General features: G+C 39.8%; 1 protein-coding gene across 1 annotated transcript in view; it reads left to right on the forward strand.

Annotated features, from left to right (window-relative positions):
* Positions 1-13,556: 13,556 nt before the first annotated feature.
* LOC308241300 (ribosomal L1 domain-containing protein 1-like) overlaps positions 13,557-24,107 on the forward strand; it is a gene marked incomplete at both ends in the record, with an annotated part of 130,911 nt that continues 120,360 nt past the window's right edge. The window contains 2 exon segments of the mRNA XM_080654706.1: positions 13,557-13,691; positions 19,125-19,188. Of these exon segments, the coding sequence (XP_080510832.1) occupies positions 13,557-13,691; positions 19,125-19,188 (199 nt within the window).

A 24,107-nucleotide genomic window follows, 5' to 3' on the forward strand; every position in this document is an offset into this window, starting at 1 on the left:
CCATTTCAGCATCTCTAAAAAGACTGACATTACTGTTAGGGTCAAACAACATAGGTCTAGGTTTCATTTAATCTTTTTTGTTCCTTGGCTCCAGAAACAAAGGTCTCCCGGTTGCCCACGTGGCAGTCTCCGGTCGCACTTGCTGGGCAGTGCCCGCACTAAGGCAGCCGCCTTCCCGGAAACATCAGATCCGGTCCTGCTCCACGATGTTCATCTGACTAAGGCATTTGCATATTTAAAACTTGCACCATAGCTACTCAGAAACATCAACGATGCATCTGCATTTTAAAAAAAATACTTGTGGCGGGTGCTTTACAGTATGATGTCTTCAGATAACACATCTGTCTGATTTTTAGGAAGCTGAAAATGGACTTTCAGTTTACTCAAGGGGGAAAATACCTCGAAACAAAGCTTTGTTATTTCGTTACAATGCTTCATTAAATTGTTTAAAAAACGTTGCTTAAACCACCTTAAGAAATTGTTTGGTTGCTTGGTAATCTCAAAACAACTTTGGCCATTCTGTGGATATTTATTTTGAATAAATAAGCTCCTGTGATTTATCAGAGCATTTTATTTCAAGCACAAATACAAAGGTCCTCAGAAAACATGATTGCTAGGAATCAAAATTATAAATGTGCAAGGAAGACTGTGTGAAACAAGAAAACTTAACATTTCCAAAGACGGTTCCTGCAACGTTTGCATTGTTTCTTAAACCATTGTGCTAAGAATACATACATTATATGCTACATAGTACTTAGCTATCACAGAATACGCAGCGGTAGTGAAAAACACACCCATTATCATGATAGTAATATTCTGATAAGCAGTTGAATCAAACCAAAAGTGATTCACATCAAACAATGCAAATGCTGCTCAAAACCCATTTTCCTTCTAGCCATGCGTGATTCCAAACTCTCCCAATAATTAAAGAAAATATCACACATTACTTACTGTTGTGAAGATGTCTATGCCATCCTTCTGAATTCAAAGCAGTGAAGGAGAGGTGCTGCCACGAGGAAATCTAGCAGAGGCAAAAGAGGGGGACATAGCACTTATTAGTTGTCTGGAAATTAGCAGCTTCGGGTTTTCTTGAGGTACTTCCCAAAAGGTCCCAACGCAAAGAAGGAAAGAAAAAGTTGGAGAAAAACATCACACACATCACAAGCCGACTTCTCCACAAACCCACGCAGCTCCAAACTTTAAAGGCTCAAATTGTTGAGCATCCCGATCGAGCAAATATCCAACTTCGGTATCGCTGGTTACGTACACAATTTCAATAAGACGAATGGATCTCCAAAATTATAGCTACTTTCATGTATTATCCAGATTTTCCCCTTGTTTCTCTCCCTTTCGCCCTTTTCCATTCACATTTTTCTCCCTACAAAATGCACATAGGTCTGTTCTTCCTTGTACCCCGAGTCAGGCCTGGCTTTGAAATGCATTTCAATCTCTCAACACAGACTGCTTTCATTGCATTTAGAGTCCCACTAAGGCCCAGCTTTAAAAGCTACTGATTCTTTTTTTCTTTAGCCTTCCTCACAAAGGAAGGGTATTTTGTAAATTACCAGCTCGTTCAGATCAACAAAAGGTACTTTCATAGAAAGCCCCATTTGATTTTGCTCAAATTTGATTACAAGGATGGAGAAAAGGAAAGGAAGTCAAAAAGAAAAACCCCAGATGGCTTTTTCATTCATCTCAGTGAATGAGCTTTATCTGTGCCTTTTGAAACTGTAGCAGTGGAAAAGCATTTCTGTTGGCTTAAAAAACTTGACAAAAATTATTGGTTTGCCATTTCTCATGTAACAGCCATTGGGAACTGGATGAAAAGACTTTTTCATGGGATCGCCTGCTTGGATCAAAATAATGGAGATTAGGTATTTCATTATAAATTACAGTGGGAGATAGAGCAGGCTGTCATATTAATAGTAACCTGCTCATGGCCTTCAATGGTAGCTATTCTCCTAGACAAAGGACCAAGGGGGTTGTCTATTGAACTTGTACTTTAGGCCTGATCAATTTTCTATCATCAAGGCAAAAGGTGAGATGACTAACAAAGGAATTCACACATGAGTGACCTCATAAGCCTACAGATAAAACAGCTTAAAGAAGCAAAACACATCCTGAAATTATGGATGATAAACTATATAAAGGAGAAGAAGACAGTATGAGAGCGAGAGGAAAAGAGCAATGGTCTATAATTCTCCTCTCTCCTCTTGGCCAAATGGACACATTAAAAGCCACTTGTTTTCAGCTGCAGATAATTGCAACGTTTGGTTTGCAGTGGTCTGCTTTAAATCCTTCAGCCAGACTTTTTTTTCCTCTGCACAACTCCAGTCATTTCATTCTTTATTAACAATGGCATTGTGTTTGAAACAAAGCTTCTACAAAGTGTCATATTTAAAAGTAAAAACCAAAAAGAATCACAAGCAACACAGGCTTCAAAATATTACACAGTAGAATTTGCATTTATTTGCTCCAGGTTGCCAGCCTTTCCCCTGCCTCTCATGCACTTACTTCTTAGAATTTAAAGCATTTCAAAGATTAGGCAGTACCTGCAACTAAAAGACACCGAATCTTAATAAAGCATAATGAAACATGTGATTCCATGAAGATTCTTTTAGAAAAGAGTGGTGATAAGACACTAATCCAAAGAACAGTGAAGGATAAGTGATTAATTTTCATCCAATCACAAGGAATAATTTAGATTCCCAATTATAGTTGTCCACATCACTAGAAATTGCTAAAATTTTCTCCCCTGGTATATTTCCATACAATTTTCTTCAATTTTTCTAAAAAGTAATAATAATAATAATTGGGTTTTCTGTCTGCTAGTGTTAGTGCTCATTGAATTTCAGGATGGTAGTAGGGAATTTATGTTCCAGAGATAAAACCCAGGTTACCAAAGGTTACTATATAACTGGGAAATGCAGATACAATGTAACACTATATGAACATTACATAAAGCTAATGCAAACACATGTGAGCAGGATGTATTTTCACTGTGCTTTTTTTTTTTTTAAAGTCTAAGCATTATATAAGATTATCAATCAAAAAGGCCTTCCAACTGCATAAAAGCTTGATAAAATACCAAGAATATCATCCATGACAGCAGTTGTCAAAATAAGACTACATTTTGAAAGGCACCCTCGACAGGTTAATGACCGCCCCCCACCCCCATATCTTGGCACAAATAGTCTTACAACAAACACATATAGTAGTGATGGCATATGAAAAGTCATTTACATATAGATCAATAAAACAAGGATATAGTATTATCTGAGGCATATATACAAACAACTCCACATTTGTATAAAATTGTACTCCCTTTGTTTTAGGGAAGCCCTGGATCCTTAGACTATTTTAACCATTCAGGGAGAACCCAAATTCAAAGTTATTAAAAGAGGAATGAGACTCTGATTTGGAAATTATTCCAGAGTTCACTAGTGTTAATAAGTGGGGTCCCTCTCTTCTCTAGGAAGTGTGCTTGGTTTTTCTTTGGTCTTCTGCAACATTTGGTTCCCTGACCGTGAAGCTAACTGTGTTTGGCTCTTGCCTTTGAATTGAACTGGGGAGGACTCCAGGCGCTCCTGGACCTCAGCCCAGGACCCGGCCGGCATCTGAAGAAAGTGGACAGACACCTCTGGACCTGTCGACAGAATTAGAGAGAGAGAACTACATAAACAGACACCCGGAGAAGAGAGACCATGGGGAGACAAAGAAACAGCCCGCATATGAAAGAAAAGCAGGCATCACCAGAAAAGGAAGTAAACAAAATGAAGGCAAGCAACCTGTCAAAGAAAGAATTAAGAGAAATGGTCATAAGGTGGCTGAAAAGAATGGAAGACAAATTCAACAATATGAGTAAGAACCAAGAGGAAATGAAGAAGAACCAAGAAGAAATGAAAAATGACATCGCTGCTGTAAAGAACTCAATAGAAAGCATCAAGAGTAGACTAGAAGAAGCAGAGGACCGCATCAGTGAGCTAGAAGACAAGGTAGGAAAAAATACCCAAGTAGAGCAGCTTCTACAAAAAAAAATTAAAAAGCAGGAGAGCCTAAGGGAACTTTGGACAACACAAAACAAAACAACATCCGCATAATAGGGGTTCCAGAAGGAGAGGAAACTGAGCAAGGAATAGAAAACCTGTTTGAAGAAATAATGACAGAAAACTTCCCTGATATAGGGAAGAATAAACCCACACAAATCCAAGAAGCTCACAGAGTCCCAAGCAAAATGAACCCCAAAAGACCAATGCCAAGGCACATTATAATTAAAGTGGCAAACGCCAACAACAAAGTAAGAATCTTAAAAGCGGCCAGAGAGAGACAGAAAGTTACCTACAAAGGAACCCCCATCAGACTAGCGCAGGGGTGGGCAAACTTTTTGACTCGAGGGCCACAATGGGTTCTTAAACTGGACCAGAGGGCCGGAACAAAAGAATGGATGGAGTGTTTGTGTGAACTAATATAAATTCAAAGTAAAGGAGTGGAGGGGAGAGCAAGAGAACCCTCCGCTCTTTCGGCTCTGCGGGCCGGATAGAACAGCCGAACGGGCCGGATCCGGCCCACGGGCCGTAGTTTGCCCACGGCTGGACTAGCGACTGATTTCTCAACAGAAACTCATCAGGCCAAAAGGGAATGGAATGAAATATACAAAGTCATGCAAAGGAAGGGTCTGAATCCAAGAATACTGTATCCAGCAATGCAATCAATCAAAATTGAAGGTGAAATCAGGAGCTTCACAGACAAAAAAGGACTAAGGGAATTTATTACCACCAAACCAGCAATGCAAGAAATGCTAAAGGGTCTGCTGTAAAAAAAAAGAAATAGGAAGTGAAGAAGGAACACAGGGGTAAAGAATAAAAATGGCGAAAAATAAGTACCTATCAATAATAACTTTAAATGTAAATGGATTAAATGCCCCAGTCAAAAGACATAGGATTGGATAAGAAAACATGACCCGTATATCTGCTGTCTACAAGAAACCCACCTCTGAAAAAAAGACACACACAGACTGAGGGTGAAGGGATGGAAAAAGGTTTTTCAGGTGAATGGAAATAAAAAAAAAGCTGGGGTAGCAATACTTATAACTGACAAATTAGATCTCAACGTGAAGGACATGACAAGAGATAAGGAAGGCCACTTCATAATACTAAAGGGAGCAATCCAACAAGAAGAAATAACTCTGGTAAACATATATGCACCAAATACAGGAGCACCCAAATACATAAAAAATCTCCTGGAAGATATCAAGGGAGAGATTGACAGCAATATAATCATAGTAGGAGACTTTAATACCCCACTATCACCATTGGACAAATCCTCTAAACAAAAAATCAGCAAAGAAACATCAATCCTAAATGACTCACTAGACCAGATGGAATTAATTCACATCTTCAGAACATTTCACCCCAAAGCCACAGAATATACATTCTTCTCAAGTGCACATGTGTCATTTTCAAAGATAGACCATATGTTGGGTCATAGGCAAAGAATCTTCAAATTCAAAAAGATAGAAATCATATCAAGCATCTTCTCAGACCACAGTGGCATAAAACTGGAAATCAACTACAATAAAAACAATCCAAAAAAAAAAAAAACACACATGGAGACTAAACAGCATGCTATTGTACAATGACTGGGTTACCAGAGAGATCAAGGAAGAAATAAAAAACATCATGGCAACAAATGACAATGAAAACATAACAATCGAAAATCTGTGGGACACAGTGAAAGCAGTCTTGAGAGGGAAGTTCATAGCTCTACAAGCCTACTGAAAAAAAAAACAAGAAACAATGGTAATAAATTACCTAACCCTACAACTCAAAGAGTTAGAGAGAGAGCAACAAGAAAAGCCCAGTGTAAGCAGAAGGAAGGAAATAATAAAGATCAGAACGCAGATAAATGACATTGAGACAAAAAAAAAAAAAAAACAATACCAAAAGATCAACAAAACCAAGAGCTGGTTCTTTGAAAGGATAAACAAGATTGATGAACTTCTAGCCAGGCTCACCAAGAAGCAAAGAGAGAGGACCCAAATGAACAAAATCAGAAATGAAAGAGGTGAAATAACAACAGACCCCACTGAAATACAAAGGACTGTTAAAAAATACTATGAACAACTCTATTCCAACAAACTGGACAACCTGGAGGAAATGGACATATTCCTAGAAAAATATAACCTTCCAAAACTCAATCAGGAAGAATCTAAACAGCTCAATATGCCAGTAACTATGGAAGAAATTGAAGTCATCAAAAAGCTTCCAGCAAACCAAAGCCTGGGACCAGATGGCTTCACAGGGGAGTTTTACCAAACATTCAAGGAAGAACTAAAACCTATCCTCCTCAGACTATTCCAAAAAATTCAAGAGGAAGGAATACTTCCAAGCTCCTTCGATGAAGCCAGCATAACCCTAATACCAAAACCAGATAAAGATAACACAATGAAAGAGAATTACAGGCCAATATCCCTCATGAACATAGATGCCAAAATCCTCAACAAAATTCTAGCAAATCGGATCCAGCACTACATCAGAAAGATCATACACCATGACCAAGTAGGATTTATCTCAGGAATGCAAGGATGGTACAATATCTGCAAATCAATAAACGTGATACATCACATAAACAAATTGAGAGATAAAAACCACATAGTCATATCAATTGATGCAGAAAAAGCATTTGACAAAATCCAACACCCTTTCTTGATAAAAACTCTCAACAAGGTGGGAATAGAAGGATCATACCTGAACATAATTAACATAAGACGGGAAACCATAAAAATACTAGAGGAATCCACAGGCAGAGAAATCTTAGACATATGCCAAAGCAATTTCTTCACTGATACTGCTCCTAGGGCAATGGAAGCTAAACAGAAAATAAACAAATGGGACTACATCAAAATAAAAAGCTTTTTCACAGCAAAAGAAATCATCAACAAAATAACAAGAAAGCCCACTGTATGGGAGAACATATTTGCAAATGTTATCATTGATAAAGGTTTAATCACCAACATCTACAGGGAACTTATACAACTTAATAAAAGGAAGATAAATGATCCAATAAAAAAAACGGGCAAAGGACCTAAATAGAATCTTTTCGAAAGAAGACAGGAGGAAGGCCAAAAGACACATGAAAACATGTTCAAAGTCACTAATTATCCGAGAGATGCAAATCAAAATGACAATGCGGTACCAGCTCACACCTGTCAGAAATGGCAAACATCAACAAATCAACAAACGACAAGTGTTGGCAAGGATGCGGAGGAAAAGGAACCCTCGTGCACTGCTGGTGGGAATGCAGACTGGTGCAGCCACTGTGGAGAACAGTATTGAGTTTCCTCAAAAAACTAAAAATGGAGCTCCCATTTGACCCAGTAATCCCACTTCTAGGATTATATCCCAAGAAACTAGAAACATCAATCAGAAATGATATATGCACCCCTATGTTCATAGCAGCACAATTCACCATAGCTAAGATTTGGAAACAGCCTAAATGCCCATCAGCAGATGAGTGGATTAGAGAACTATGGTACATCTACACAATGGAATACTACACTGCTATAAAAAGAAGGAATTCTTACCATTTTCAGCAGCATGGATGGACCTGGAGAGCATTATGTTAAATGAAATAAGCCAGGCAATGAAAGAAAAATACCACATGATCTCACTCATTTATGGAAAATAAAGAACATTATAACCTGATGAATAAAAAGATAGATACAGAGGCAGTAAAGCACTGAATAGACTGTCAGATTACAGCGGGAAGGCTGAGGAGTGTTGGGGAGGGGGGGAAAGAGATCAACCAAAGGACTTGTATGAATGCATATAAGCACACCAATGGACACAAGACACTGGGGGCGTGGGATGAGGGCATGCGACAGGGGGTAGGGGAGGCTGGGGGAAGGTCAATGGGGGGAAAAAAGGAGATATATGTACTAATATATGTAATATTTTAAACAATAAAAAAACAAAAAGAGGAATGAGCCTGGCCACTATGGCTCAGTGGTTGGATGTCGACCCAGGAACCAGGAGGTCACTGGTTCAATTCCTGGTCAGAGCACATGCCTGAGTTTTTGGCTCAATCCCCAGTAGAGGGCATGCAGGAGGCAGTTGATCTATGATGTTTCTCTCTATGGATGTTTCCATCTCTCTCAGGGACGTCTCCTTTCATCTCTCTCTAAAAATCAATAAAAACGTTAAAAAAAGCTCCGCCTCCTAGGCAGCCATTGGCTCCCCACAGCACCCAGATTTGGTTCTCATTGGTCAGTTCCTATGCCAGTCAGCATCAGAAGCTCCGCCTGCTAGGCAGCCATTGGTTCCCCACAGCACCCACCTTTGGTTCCGATTGGTTGGTTCCTATGCCAGTCAGCATCTCCAGGCCTATCTCTGGGCCTGATCAAAGAGGTGGGGCTTAACAGCAGCCCCCACGAGGCAGGGAGAGAAAGAAAAGCCTGGCTGCTGGAGAGGATCAGAAAGAAAGAGGGAGAGAAAGAGAGAGGTAAGTACACTGATCAACAGCTTCCACTGAGGCTGCAGATCAGACCCTGACTCACTTTCTGGGTCTCAGCCACCTGGGCAGTCAGTGCTGGGTCACCAGGCTGCAGCTGGGCAACCCAGCGCTGACTTCCGGTACCTTACAATCTTGGGCTTTTATTATTAAGATGCTCCAAATCTGGAAAATTAGTAACTGAATTGTGATAAATAAATACACTAGACTGCAATATGCCCATTAGAGATCCTGTTTCTTAATGACATGAAAAAAATATTCATACAAAGTGAAAAAATCCAGTATACAAAACTCTATATAGTATGTGATCTCAAAGATATGTATATATGTGCATTAAAAAGTAGCAATAGTAGTTATTTTTAGATAATATAATTTCAAGTGCTATTTATTGTCTTTTTATACGTTTTTAATTTTAAAATTTTTAATTAAAATTTCAAAGATTTTTTTAACACTATTTTTATTAAGATTTAGATTATGAAGAACTAGGTGGCACACCAAGCAGAATGCAGTATTTATCAGAGATAGGCCAGGCTAAGGGGAAAATCAGAGTCTCTGCCAAAGCTCAACTCAGTGCTTAGTACTAAGATCTAGAAATACGAGGAGCTTCCACAACTGGTTGGTCCTTCTATCTCAGCCTCTAGTTAGTCACCAAGACCTTTAAATTACACCTTATCAATTCCTCTACAGTTTCTGCCCTTCTTTTCAAACGCCTATTGCAGCTCTAAATTAAACAACTAAAACAATCTCCAAACTGAGCTCCCTCTCTAATCCTCACAATTCATCCCCCACCTGGATATTGCAATGTTTCTTTCTTTTTCTATTTTTAAAATTGTTTTTAATTACAGTTTACATTCAATATTATTCTGTATTAGTTTGGGGTGTATATTAAGTCAGTCAGAGAAAAACAAATACCACATGACTTCACTTATGTGAAATCTAAAGAACAATATAAATGAACAAACGAAACAGAAACAGACTTATACAGAGAACAGACTGATGGTTGCCAGAGGGGAGGGGGGTTGGAGGACCAGGTGAAAAAGGTGAAGGGATTGAGAAGTAGAGATTGGTAGCTACCAAATAGTCATGGGAATGTAAAGTATACCATAGAAATATAATCAATAATCCTATATAATAAAAGGGTAATATGCTGCTGGGGTTCTTATACCAACATTAAGAAGAGTTCAGCAATCTGGAGAAAGGCTGTGCATAGATTAAATAGGAGTCCAGAGACAAAAGATAATTTTGAAAGGCATTGGGGAGTCAGAGGAGCCTAGCTGAAGGAGCTAAGTTCTCCTTGTCTCAGGACCCTTGCTTTTTATTAACACAATTTGTCCTAAGGCAAGGTGGAGATAATATACTTCAAAGGGTAGGGTTTCATACAGAAGCATTGACAGATTGGGGAATAGCCTACAGCTGTTCAGGTGTCTGGCCAACAGGAGGCAATAACATGTAGATTAAGATGCCCTGAGCTGTCTGGCAGCAAACAATCATCCTATTCAGGTTTGGGGGAAATGCCCTCAGACATTCCAACAGGTGATAACATATGTGACTCAGCCCTTGTTGAGTCCCCAAGTTCCATCAACCTTTTGATGAAACTTGCAATTATGACATGCTGGAATTGGCTTCCGGCAATATGCAAATTGACCCTAACAGTGGAACAACCCATCGCTATGATGTGCACTGACCACCAGGGGGAAGACGCTCAATGCAGGAGCTGCCCCTTGGTGGTCAGTGCGCTCCCACAGGGGGAGCTCCACTCAGCCACAAGCCGGGCTGATGGCTGCGAGTGCAGCAGCAGTAGCGGGAGCCTCTCCCACCTTCTTGGCAGTGCTAAGGCTGTCCCACTGCAACTTATGATCACTCTCTGTGGGGAGCAGGCCTAAGCCGTCAATCAGACATCCCCTGAGGGCTCCTGGCCTGCCAGAGGGATGTCTGACTGCCAGATTAAGCACGGGGTAATCGGGCCTAAGCTGGCAGGTGGACATCCCCTGAGGGGTCCCATACTGTGAGAGGGCACAGGCTGGGCTGAGGGACCCGCCCACCCCCCTGCCCCAGTGCATGAATTTTCATGCACCAGGCCTCTAGTATTGTAATAACTATGTATGGTGCTGGTGGGTACTGGAAATATGAGCGGGAACACTTTGTAAAGTATATGATAGGCTACATTTAAAGGAGAATCTAGCCATGCCACTTCTCCGATTAAAAATCCTTCAATGGTACCCCATATACAGAGCCTTGCTACTCATAATGCATATCTGAGAGCTTGTCAGAAAAGCAGAAATTGGAACCTCCCCAACTCTCTCCAGGCCTACTGTCAGATCTGCGTTTTAACAAGATTTCCAGGCGATTCCTATGTATATTAAGGTCTGAGAAGCACTAGTCTACAGAATAAACACAAGTGTAGCCTCATCCACTGACCTTATACAACCTTCTGGTGGCCATCTATTTTCCCAGTTTCAATATTAGCCCCTTGCCCTCCATACTACATTTCCTGCCTCAGGACATTTGTACAAGCCATTCTTTGCCCTTAAATACCCTTTCCTACTTTATTTGTGTATATCTAACTCAGCTCTCAAAGGCTTCACCTAAATGTCACATCTTTTTACAGTGTGTCAAGATCAGAAGTTTTATTTCAAAAATAATTTTTAAAATGTTAGAATACAGTGTCTGTGCTAGACATGAGTATTTTGTCATGAAAATTTCGTTTTAATTGAAAATTTTGTTTCAGTTGTGTGTATAAATGCATATTGGTAATGACCTAAAATGCATTTCTTACCATAGGTAACAACCAATGGAGCTTGAAGTTTTAAAATGCCTTCTCTAAGTTCAGAGGTGTTAGAAGAGCCTCGGACTTTTGCCATGGTGTGCATACTGTTATTATAAAACCAACTGGGTTTTACAAAAGTAAATTTTTGCATCTCTTCCCTCTTCAGACCATGAGTTCCTTCAGGGTGGGGGCTATATCCTCTCCATCTTTGAAGATCCAAATACTACCACAATCAATGTCTGTTGAATGAATGACTAAATGACAGCATTAATGAAATATATCTAATATTATTTAGGAAAAGATAAATAGTTGCTGGTGTAGAGGCAGGGGGAAGCAGAGGAACTACCTTTGGGAGGTAGTCCAGGATCCAGAGAAAGGCTGTGGACTTCAGCTAGACTGACATCAATTTTGCATCCCTACTTTGTCCCTTATGACTGTGTCACCTTGATCTACTTACTTAACCTCATAGGGTCTCAACTTTCTCCTCTGAAAAATAGGGTTATTATATTTCATTTTCTGTGTGGTAAGATAGGTGAGATAATGTTGTATAAAGTGCCTAACACATTATCTAGAACATAGTAAGCGCTCTGTAATGTTTTTATTGGTATAAGAATTCGATATGACAGTATCTTCCACACATCTGCCGCATAGTAGGTACTCAGCAACAGGTCTGATTGTAGCTGGGCAATTTATTGGGATTTTTAATATGGAGCAATAACCCACTGTAAAATCTAATTTCTTACTTTAATTTGAGAGTCAAAATGGGACTCCCTGCTCCTGACAGGAGGGTATCTTACTTTATCCTTTTTCTCTACAGCACATATAACTTTTAACTATTATATAATCTTTACTTATATATTATGTTTATCTGTAGCATGTCTCCTCCATCAGAATAAGCCTCATGAAGGCAGGAATGCTGTCTATTTTGGTTACTGTATATACCAAGTACCTAAAATAGTACCTGACAGAGAACAGAGAGAGCACTAAATAATTATTTGTTGAATACATGAGTTATTGGCTAAACCTTTATGTCCTTCAATTCTGGACTTTTAGTCGCCTATGGGGGAGTTAAGAGTCTTTTCTGGTGAAAAACTGAAAAGCCAGATGGGGTTGGCCACCCCAAGCCAACCCTAAATAGGCCTATAGGTATCATGCCACAGTGTTTCAGGAGGGGAGGCACACAGGTTTTGATATTCCAGAGGTGAGGAAGAGAAGTGGCCTCATTCCCATTAGGTCAGATTCCCCAAACTGAGATAGAGACAGAATTTCTAACTCTAAGAATGACAGAGTCACAAACCTAATGTACCTCAGGTGGCAGAACTTCAAATGGTGGTGGCCCCCAAATGTACCAAAGGCAGTGCTGTCTGTCCAACAAGATAACTGAAAATCCACAACTGTTTCCCCTGACATTTATTAGCATGAGGGAAAAGGCTTTAGAAACTAGAGGAAATCAACCAAAACACTTTTCAGGAAAAAAATTTTGCTTCATATTTAAGTTAATGCCAAACAGAGAAGATAGACAAATTACCATGTCTTCAGAAAAGGGGTCCAAAACTATTTAAGCTGAGGAAGCACTGGAGGAAGTAGAGATGTTGAACTTGGACTACAGGAGTTCCCAGAGGACTCTGGAATATAGATATGCTATATAATAAATGAGTAATATGCAAGTAGACTGAACTGCAGAACAACCAATCAAAGCATAATATGCTAATGATATGCTAAGGCTACTCAACTGCTCGCTATGACATGCACTGACCACCAGGGGGCAGATGCTCCAACCAGTAGGTTAGCTTGCTGTTGGGATCCAGCTGATCAGGACTGAGCGAGATGGGCCAGACACGCCCTGGAGCCCTCCTGGTGGTCCCTCCCCAGCCCAATCGTGCATGGGTGGGGTCCCTCAGTCTGGTCTGCACCCTCTCACAATCCGGGACCCCTCAGGGATGTCAGAGAGCCAGTTTCAGCCCTATCCCACAGGCCATTCCCCTTGAGAGGGCACCAGAGGCAGGGCTCAGAGCTCGTGGCAGCGCGAGCCTCTCCTGATCAGGACTGATTGGGTGCGAGCCCGTGGCAGGCACAGTGGGGCTGGGATGAGCGGGAGCAGCAGGTAGGAGCTGCAGGCGGCGTTGGACTGCAGGTTTTGGCCCAATCACTGCAGGCCACTCAGAAGGACCCCACCCATGCACGAATTCATGCACCGGGCCTCTAGAGTAGATATATAGACAAAGACAAAGACATAGACATAGACATAGACATAGACATGGACATGGACATGGACATGGACATGGACATGGACATGGACATGGACAAGGACACGGACACGGACACGGACACGGACACGGACATGGACACGGACATGGACATAGACATAGATTGTGTTGCCCATGTGGAGGTAGAGGTAGATGTCGATCTAGATGTGGTATAGATGCACCTGCACACATTCTCTTGTGAAGAAGGGCAATAGACTTTCCTATGTAGTTCCATAAATCAAACTGAAATTAATGAGGAAAAGCTACAAAGAGAAATTTCTTATCTACATAAAAAAGTTTCTAATTTTTCATGGTCAGGAAATGAAAGGAGCTAATTTAAGGGTTGATCCCTAACAATGCAATGTTCACACAGAGAATGAAATATCATTTCAGTTAAAGGTCATAAAGGGAATACAAATATTGTTTCATAGTTTATCTAGATACCTGTCAGGAACTGAGAATGGCCTATGTGCCAGATAAGTTAGGCTGTCCCAGTTTCACGGATGGATGCTAAACAGGAAATGTCTGCTAAAGATAGCACAGAACAATAAGCAAACAGACACTTTGCAGTTCTGCTCAACTTCACTTCTTAAACAGACTTATTTAGTGCTGGATACTTTGAACATATTTAAATATTGACTGAGATATTATAAAAATGTGAAGTCTGTTACTTGTACTCAATAGTAAGAAACTGGAGTACTTGGAACTAAAAATAATATCTTTATTATCTTTTTTAAAAAGGATATTGTCAAGGAAATAGTGTAAATAAAACTGAAATGGATGTGCTTAATGTACCAGAGAATAAAAATTTCAACAATTATGAAAACATCTATATATATAAAAGGCTAATATGCTAAATGTCCTTCCCTCATCCAGGTAATTATGTCACATAGTAATGCCCGGCTTCCTCTCCTTAGCAATGACTAGCCTCCTTGCAGTTTCTTCAGCCCAGGAACACTTTAGCCAGGTAGAAACACTTCCAGCGGTCGCCAAACTTTCAGACCTCACAGGCCACCAGTGGTTTGTGAACCACCGGTTTGTGACCACTGCTTTACACTGTAACCAAATGTCTGTGAAGCATTTTCCCATGCCTCATCTCATTTGGTCCTCACAGAAGTCCTGGAGTAGGTAGACAGGAGACTCAGTGGAATCCTATTTTCTTTTCATTAGCCAGAAAATAGAGATTTAGAAAGTTTAGAAACTTGACTTGACTGAAAAAAAGTAAGAAATGGTGGACTTTGAAAATGACTTCAGGTTTTCTCACTGCGCAGAATATAGTCAAACACTGCTGCAGTTAAATATTTTACCCTTTGTTCTCCCTGTCTGATCTACAATAATAGTCTGCTTCATGTTGATATTTTCTGCTGTGTTGCTGACAATTACCTGAAAGAGAAGTTGGGGTGCTTCTCTGGGCTGGAAAAAGTTTAGGTAAATCAGAAAGCAGGTCTAATTAAGCAAGGTTGTTCTATATCTATAAAAGGCTAAGTTGACTTGCTCATGCATGATACATATAAATCTCTCACTGGCACCAGTCACATGCGTGTATTTCAATCTGTCATTGTCAATCATGAATTTGGTTGACACTTCTATTATAGAGAAAGGGTGAATAGCGATATTAAAATATTTCTCCTAATTAATTTCCTTTCAATGTGCATGAATTCATGCACCAAGCTACTAGTTAAATTATCAATACTTGATATGCTAATTAAAACCATTTTATCAACCATTAAAGTACATCCTATGGGACCTCTACTTGGCAGTATTTTCTCTTTCTTTTTTTGTTGTTGTTAATCCTCACTTGAGGATATTTTTTCCATTGCTATTTAGAGAGAGTGGAATGGAGGGGGAGAGACAGAGGGAGAAATATATTGATGTGAGAGAGACACATCGATTGATTGCCTTACAAACGTGCCTGACCAGATGGGGATCGAGCATGCAGCCCAGGTACGTGCCCTTGATTGGAACTGAACCCAGGACCCTTTTAAAAAATATTTTTATTGTTTTCAGAGATAAAGGGAGGAGAGATAAAAACATCAATGATGAGAGAGAATAATTGATCGGCTACCACCTGCACATCCCCTACTGGGGATCGAGCACGCAACCTGGGCATGTGCCCTTGACCAAAAACAAACTTGGGACCCTTCAGTCCTTGGGCCAATGCTCTATCCACTGAGCCAAACTGGCTAGGGCTTGGCAGTATTTTCTTAGTTTAGTTTGAGATACTCTATGATTTCAAAGAAATAAAACTGATTCCATTAAAAATGTTCCATAACTCAAACTATTTAAGTCAAATTTGCAATCAGTCTGATTTAGCAAAGTTTAATTGTCTTAATCAAAAGTTAAAACATTTTTTTAGAAACCAAGATGGCGGCATAGGTAAACTCCTGAACTGCTGCCTCGCACAACAACTTCAAAACTACAACTAAAAGACAAAACGGACATCATCCAGAACCACAGGAAGGCTGGCTGAGTGGAAATTCTACAACTAGAAGGAAAGAGAAAAGCACACCCAAACTCAGAGGAGCTGTAGACGTAAAGGCAGAGGTATGGAGGCGCGCGCAAGTGGAGAGGGCTGGCAACTGAGTATGCGGCTGGCTTTTTCAAGTGGGAGGGAGACAAAAGGTCCTGACTGCTCTGAACTCCAGTTCCGGGAGAGACTCTGGGGACCCAGACTCATACGGGGAGAAACTGGACTGTCTGGCAGTGGGCGGAACTCAAGGGCGGCTTTCTCTCAGAGGTGCTTGCAGCGATTACCAAGGGACACTGAGACCTGGGCCTCTTAGGGTAGGGCTGACGGGAAGCCATTGCTGTTTGCTCTGCCCTGAGACTCCGCCCCAACCCAGCTGTGCACAGAGGCTTTTGCATATGAATGGCCCAGTCCTTTGAAATATAAACTTACCTAACAAACTGCAGCTGAGTCAGTGAGACCCAGAATATCCAAAAGAAGTCCCAAGGCCCCACAGCAGCTTGCATTGCTTCACAGCTGGGCCTCATCTGGGCACCTCCAAAACCCAAACAAAGAAGAGGAATCTGCAGATCTCTCCGTAGCTCCTGCTGGATGGCCTCAGGCAGAGGCTAAATTAGCACCTGCCTGGAGATCCAAGAGCCAGTGTACCCAGGGATCAGAGTGGGACCATCCAGATCACAACTGCTCAGATCCATAAGGGACACACTCAGGGGGCAGATTCAGTGAGCACTGAAGCCCCACTGAAACAAATCTTGCCTCATAAGGGTGTCTCCAGCACAGAAGTTCTCCCAGCATAGACACAGCTGATCCTCACAGCCAGTTGGCTTGGAGGTCAATTCCTCCCAGTGATACCAACAACAATCAAGGCTTAGCTACAATAAGACTGTGCACACAGCCCACAAAGGGGTGCACAAGAGTGTCCACCTCAGGTAACTGGGGAGGCTGAGCCACTGGGCCTTATAGGACACCTAGCACACAAAGCCACTCTGTCAACTCAGGGAAGCAGCCAAAATGCAGAGACAAAGAAACAGGCCACAAATGAAAGAAATGGAGGAAAGCAAACTACTGGATATAGAGTTCAAAACCACGGTTATAAGGTTTTTCAAGAATTTTCTAGAAAAGGCCAATAAATTTAGTGAGAACCTCGAGGATATGAAAAAGGACCAACTAGAAATTAAGCATACACTGACTGAAATAAAAAACAATATACAGAGATCCAACAGCAGACTAGAGGATCACAAAAATCAAGTCAAAGATTTGAAATACAAAGAAGCAAAAACCACCCTACCGGAAAAGCAAAAAGAAAAAAGAATCCAAAAATATGAAGATAGTGTAAGAACCCTCTGGGACAACTTCAAGCATACCAACAAATTATGGGGGTGCCAGAAGAAGAGAGAGAGCAACATACTGAAAACCTATTTGAAGAAATAATGACCAAAAACTTCCCCAATCTGTGAAAGAAATAGACTTACAAGTCCAGGAAGCGCACAGAACTCCAAACAAAAGGAATCCAAAGAGGACCACACCAAGACACATCATAATTAAAATACCAAGAGCAAAAGACAAAGAGAGAATATTAAAAGCAGCAAGAGAAAAACAGTTAGTTACCTACAAGGGAGCACCCATACGATTGTCAGCTGATTTCTCAACAGAAACTATGCAGGCCAGATGGGAATGGCAAGAAATATTCAAAGTGATGAATAGCAAGAACCTACAACCAAGATTACTCTACCCAGCAAAGCTATCATTCAGAATTGAAGGTCAGATAAAGAGCTTCACAGACAAGAAAAAGCTAAAGGAGTTCATCACCACCAAACCAGTATTACATGAAATGCTGAAAGGTATTCTTTAAGAAGAGGAAGAAGAAGAAAAAGATAAAGATAAAAATTATGAACAACAAATACATATCTATCAACAAATGAATAAAAATTCTGATGAACAGAATAAACTGGTGAATATAATAGAATCAGTAGCATAGAAAGGGAGTGGACTAACAATTCTCGGGTCGGGGGGGAAAGAGGTGTGGGGGTGCAGGAAGAGACTGGACAAAAATCGTACACCTATGGATGAGGACAGTGTGGGGGGGCGGTAAGGGCAGAGGGTGGGGTGGGAACCGGGTGGAGGGGAGCTATGGGGGGGAAAAAGAGGAACAATTGTAATAATCTGAACAATAAAGACTTATTTAAAAAAACATAAAAAAGTTAAAACACTTCTATTTACGTTAATGGTTATTAATGGCACTAATCAAGGCAGAGTTATTTAAGCAATAAATCAACTTTGATATTAGAGCAAAATCAAATTGATTAGGAAACACAAATAGCTACATGATATTATAGCTACATATACTAACCCTACATGCAAACATCCTGGGTAAAAAAATTATTTGCTAACAAAAAAATTCATGACTGATGTCATGACTTGCATTTCTTGTATTATTACTTTAAACTATTGACGTATTTCCTGATCCCTCCTTTTCCTTTCCTCAGACCCAAGATCCAATCAATCAACATGCATTTTTAATTTTCCTTCAAAATATATGACTAATCTCTCTGGTGAACTGCTGGGACCAGTTCCCACAATATTATCTTTGCCTGAACTGGTGCAGTGTTCCAACTGACCTCTCTCATTTCCCTCCTCCCTCCATCAATGCCCATCTCCCTCCTCAGTCCTCTTATAGTCGTAAGAGTAATCCTTCTAAAACTCTACTGCTTAAAAATTTTTAAAGGCTTCCCACCATATTTAGGATGAAATATAAACTCCTTCCCAGTCATTTCCTGCATGATCTAGCACCTGCTCATTTCTACAAAATCATCTCATACAGCTCTTTCCCTTGCCCACTTCGCTCTTGACACACTGGTATTTTTTGCCTTTTTATAACACACAAACATATGGTACCACCTCTACTTAAAATGTTCTTTCTGTAGTTCTTCTTATGTGGGACTCATTCATATCTTACCAATTTCTCCTGAATGTCCACTCTTCAAAAAGCCTTCCCTGGCCATGCCAGCACCCATCCTGCCCCCATGCAACCTTGCTGCTCTCTATCTCCATCTCAGAATCTTGTTTGTGGCCTTAATAGTACCTGTCTCAATTCACTATTATTTTATTAGTTTATTTTTTAGTCTGTTTTTACTAGATTGGAAACTGCATGGGGAAGAACTCATTCACTATGATACCCCCAGGAGTTAACACAGCAACTGGTACTCAATAGGAGTTCAGTATATATATATATATATATATATATATATATATATATATAAACTCAATAGGAGTTCAGTGTGTGTATATATATATATGAGAGAAAGAGAGAGAGAGAGAGGCGGGGGGAGAGAGAGAAAGGAAGGAAAGAACAAAGGAAAGAAAGAAGGAGGGAAGAAAATAACAAAATCATAGTCATTCCTCAATTTCAAAGGTGGATGAAACTTTGGCATATGTGTGTGTGTGTGTGTGTGTATATATATATATATATATATATATATATATATATATATGAAAAATTTGTCAGAACCTGTATACTACAAAATGAAACTGGGAAATTCAAATATTATTTCAAGTAATTCAACCAAATTATTGCCTCTGACAGACAATAATGACTCATATAAATGAGACCCACCTCAAACTAAAAACCTTTTATTAATTCCTCATTGTCAAGTGTGAATAGAAAAGTATGTACTGCCTAGGGTCTGCCACTTACAGCAGGAGAGCCAGGTTATAGAGATGGGAAGGTTAAAAGATGAACATTGTCCCTGCTCTGGTAGAAACACAGATGAGACAGCACTGTCCTCACATTAGATGATGACGATGATCTTGGTGAAGATGATCTTGATGATGATAATGATAATGATTTTAAGAGCAGAATTTGTCAAGCACTTGCTATGTGTCACACACTGTTCTAAGTGCTTTGCATATCATAACTGTTTAATCCTTACAACAACCTTATTGCTATCTCCACTTTATGGATGAGTAATTCCAAGGCTTCCAGAGGTTAGTAAGCAGTTTACCAAAAAAATCTCACAATAAAGAAGTGTAAGGGCTGAGATGTAACCCTAGGTCCTTTGATCTTAGGTGCCCATATTTATTTCTGTTAAATAGAAAACAAAATAGAGGCCACTGTTTGAATATACCACTAGAGCAAAACTCATAGCCATATAACTGAAACTTAAACTGCCCTAATTTCCCTGAAATGCTGACTCTGACCTTACACACAACTTACGCTTTCTGCATGTCCTTACAGCCTCCTAGCTAATCAGATACAAAAAAAAGTGAGTTTCAGTGAAGAAAAGAATTATGTTTCTAGTAACCAATCACAAGATAAAACAATGTGCTTACTGTTCATGCTCTATAAACCAGGCTTTATCTACTAAAAGCGAGTTCTAACCACCTTCCATTTGAAGTTTCTCTGTTCTAAGGTTCCCTGTTCACAGTTGGTTCATTTCTCACGAAATAAAATATTCATATCAAGTAAAGTTTTCTGAATTTTCTTTTGATATTTCTGAGTATATAAAACTGTTTTAGGATACCCAAAGAAGAAAAGTCTACTTTATATAATATTGAGCATAAAATGACAAAACAGTAACTACCAAGCCTTTGCAACCATGAGGAATGTTCACATTTCCTCTTATTGGGAAAATACATATAGGTTTGGCCCCAACAATTGTTATTTTTTTTACCAGAAGGATGAGAATAAGACTCTCCTGATATGTCCCAGAAGGGAGACAACACAGAAATAGACTAAAATAAAACATATAGCCTGAATAAAGAACACTTGAATAAGAGAATGGGAAAGAGAGAAGGTAAGAGAGAAGGAAAGACTTGCACTACCATGTGAGTCCATATACAGAGCAGATAGCCGATGTATTACAAAAACATTTTTGGAGGAAATGAAAGCCACCTTCATAATTACTACTGATAGAGATTCTGAATTCAAGTGAATTTGAGGTAAACAGGAAGTATCAGGAAATAGTACTATACTAGTTTCCTGTGGCTGCCATAACAAAAGACCACAAACTTGACTTAAAACAATAGAAATTAATGCCATTCAGTTCTGGAGCCCAGAAGTCTGAAATCAGTATCACCAGACTGAAAACAGATGTTGGCAAAGCTGCATTTCCTCCAGAGATTCTAGTGGAGGATCCTTTCCTTGTCTCTTCCAGCTTCTTATAGCTGCCAGCCTTTCTTGGCATGTGGCCACATGACTCCCATCTTCAAGGCCAGCATCTTGAAATCTCTCTCTGCTCTGTCCTCACATCACCTTGTCTTCTGTGTAAAATCGCCCTCTGCTTCCCTCTTGTAAAGATACATACAATGCCATTTAGGGCCCACCTGGATAAACCTGGGTAATGTCCCCATCTCAAGAGTCTTAACTTAATCACATGTGCAGAGACCCTTTTTCCAAATAAAGTAATACTTATAGGTTCCAGAGATTAAGACCTTATATCTTGGCGGGGCGGTGGGGGGTGGAGGGCACATATTTCAGCCCTTTACAAGTACAAAGTGCTCTGATGACAGGAAGTAGCCTACCCTAGCATAGACTCATGAAACACAAGCACACTGTCGAACTCACAGAAGACCAGCAGAGTTTAGTGCAAGGGAAGGAATTCCTCCTGGACCAGAAGACAAATAATACTTAAGTGTTTCTCCTAATGCTTTAATGAGGAGATAATTGGCTATTAAAGCCAGCATAATTATTGTAGTGTAATGCATAATACAAGTTTTGCTTAACTTAATTCTATTGTGAATTGCACCTAATTTTATTCCATAACATGGGTTTAGTCAATCATGAAAAATGCTTGGCTGTCTTCATGCAATTCTAAGTTGAAGTGCCAATCCAAATACACTTATGCAGGATAAGGAAGAAAGGGCTTCTCTGTTTTACTCGAGTTACAAGAATCCCAGAGAAATGCTCTGATTGACAGGACCACATAGGCAGGAGGAACAGCTTGAGCTGGTTGGAGGGGGTGAAGAAGAATCTTTAAAGCAAAGGGGAAGCTACTACTAAAAGAAGAAAAGAAGGTGTGCTGGGCAGATAAAAACCACAGAAGTCCAGCTGCACTCTTTGCCAGTACACACACACACACACACCTATTATAATATAGCTATCTCACATGCACTCACGTTTACACACAGAAAACCACTCACTCCTTCTACAAGGAAAACAACCCAAAGCTGTGTCCTGTTTCTGCATCTAGGCATAAGTTCAGAATCTGCAGGTGACATGGACTTTTCTTCATTGGATCCAGGAATGTCTCTTTTTGATCTTGTAACCTTTAGCTAACAGTGTAGCCTAGTGGTTAAAAGCATGGGTCCAGCCCTAGCTGGTTTGGCTCAGTGGATAGAGCACTGGCTTGTGGACTGAAGGATCCCACGTTTGATTCCAGTCAAGGGCACATGCCCGGGGTTGTGGGCTCAATCCCCAGTGTGGGGTGTGCAGGAGGCAGCCAATCAATGATTCTCTCTCATCATTGATGTTCCTATCTCTCTCTCCCTCTCCCTTCATCTCTGAAATCAATAAAATATATGTTTTTTAAAAAGCATGGGTCCAATCAGACTGCTTAAGCTTAAAATATGGGCGCACCTTTAACAGTGTGTGGTTTGGGGCAAGTATTCCAACCTCTCTCTGCCTGTCTCCTAATCTGTAAAATGGGGATACTAATAATATCCACTTCATAAAATTCTTTTGTGCATTTAATGAGAGAAAATGTATAAAATGCACAAAATAAACATTCAGTAAGTATTAGGTGTTATGGTTATCAGCATTTTAGATGGTGGAAATAAAGCATTAAGCAAAATAAACACAAGTCCCTGCCCTCATGGAGTTGCAATTCTAGCAGGGAAAATAAACAATAAATAAATAAATAAATAAATAAATAAATAAATAAATAAATAAATAAGTCTACTCTTAACAATTTCTGATTTGTTATTCAAGCTTAGAATGAAACCTTGATCTCCTTTTTGCCCTCACGTGGCTATTGCTGAACATTTTAAAATGAGGTGAAAACTGGCCTGGCCCATTTGGCTCAGTGGATAGAGCGTCGGCCTGCGGACTGAGGGGTCCCAGGTTCGAGTCCGGTCAAGGGCATGTACCTTGGTTGCAGGCACATCCCCAGTAGGAGGTGTGCAGGAGGCAGCTGATTGATGTTTCTCTCTTATTAATGTTTCTAACTCTCTATCCCTTTCCCTTCCTCTCTGTAAAAAATCAATAAAATATATTTTTAAAAAATAATAAAAAATAAAAATAAATAAAATGAGGTGAAAACTTATGGGCTGATGTGAAAGGTTGTGAGAGACAGAGTAAGTAAAGGAGAAAGAGGCATAGCAGTGTATATAGTGTGAGCCCTGATTATATTAAGTATACAATACACATGCCTTTGTTTCTGCATTAAAATGCCAGAGAGGCCAGGCCAGCGTGGCTCAGTGTTGAGCGTTGACCTATGAACCAGGAAGTCATGGTTTGATTCCCAGTTGGGGTACATGTCCAGGTTGTAGGCTCGATCTCTGGTGTGTGCAGGAAGCAGGGGATCAATGATTCTCTATCATCATTGATGTTTCTCTCTCTCTCTCTCTTCCTCTCTGAAATTAATATACATATATATATATATACATATATATATATATATGCATATATATATATATACACACACACACAAAATGTCAGAGAAGATATGCAAATGGTTAATAATTACATCTAGGGAAGAGGAATAGGTAAGGCCTTTCCTTTTTACTTTTCAAAGTTGACATGTAATACTACTTTTATATGTTTTAAGTTTATAAAATTTTAACTTTAAAAATTCTGATGGCTGGAGTTGAAAAAAAATCAAAATCCATGTAATGGTACATACTTTTATAGCCTATCCTCTGAGTTAAGCTTGTGTGTCTTATTTGCATATATGTTAAAACTAAATCTTATAAGTTTACTGAGCACCCTTCCCTACTAAACCTATATATGTTTTCTGCAATAATGGTAACATATTGTCCTTCATCAAAAAGATACTTGTGTATACAAGCCAACAGCTGTGCTCCTTCATATTCACCCAAATAAATAGAAAACTTAGATTCAAACAAACAAACAAACACCTGTACATAGATGTTCACAGCAGCTTTATCATAATTGCCCAAACTT

This window comes from Plecotus auritus (genome assembly GCF_963455305.1).
Source record: "Plecotus auritus genome assembly, chromosome: 2".
Classification (NCBI taxonomy): domain Eukaryota; kingdom Metazoa; phylum Chordata; class Mammalia; order Chiroptera; family Vespertilionidae; genus Plecotus; species Plecotus auritus.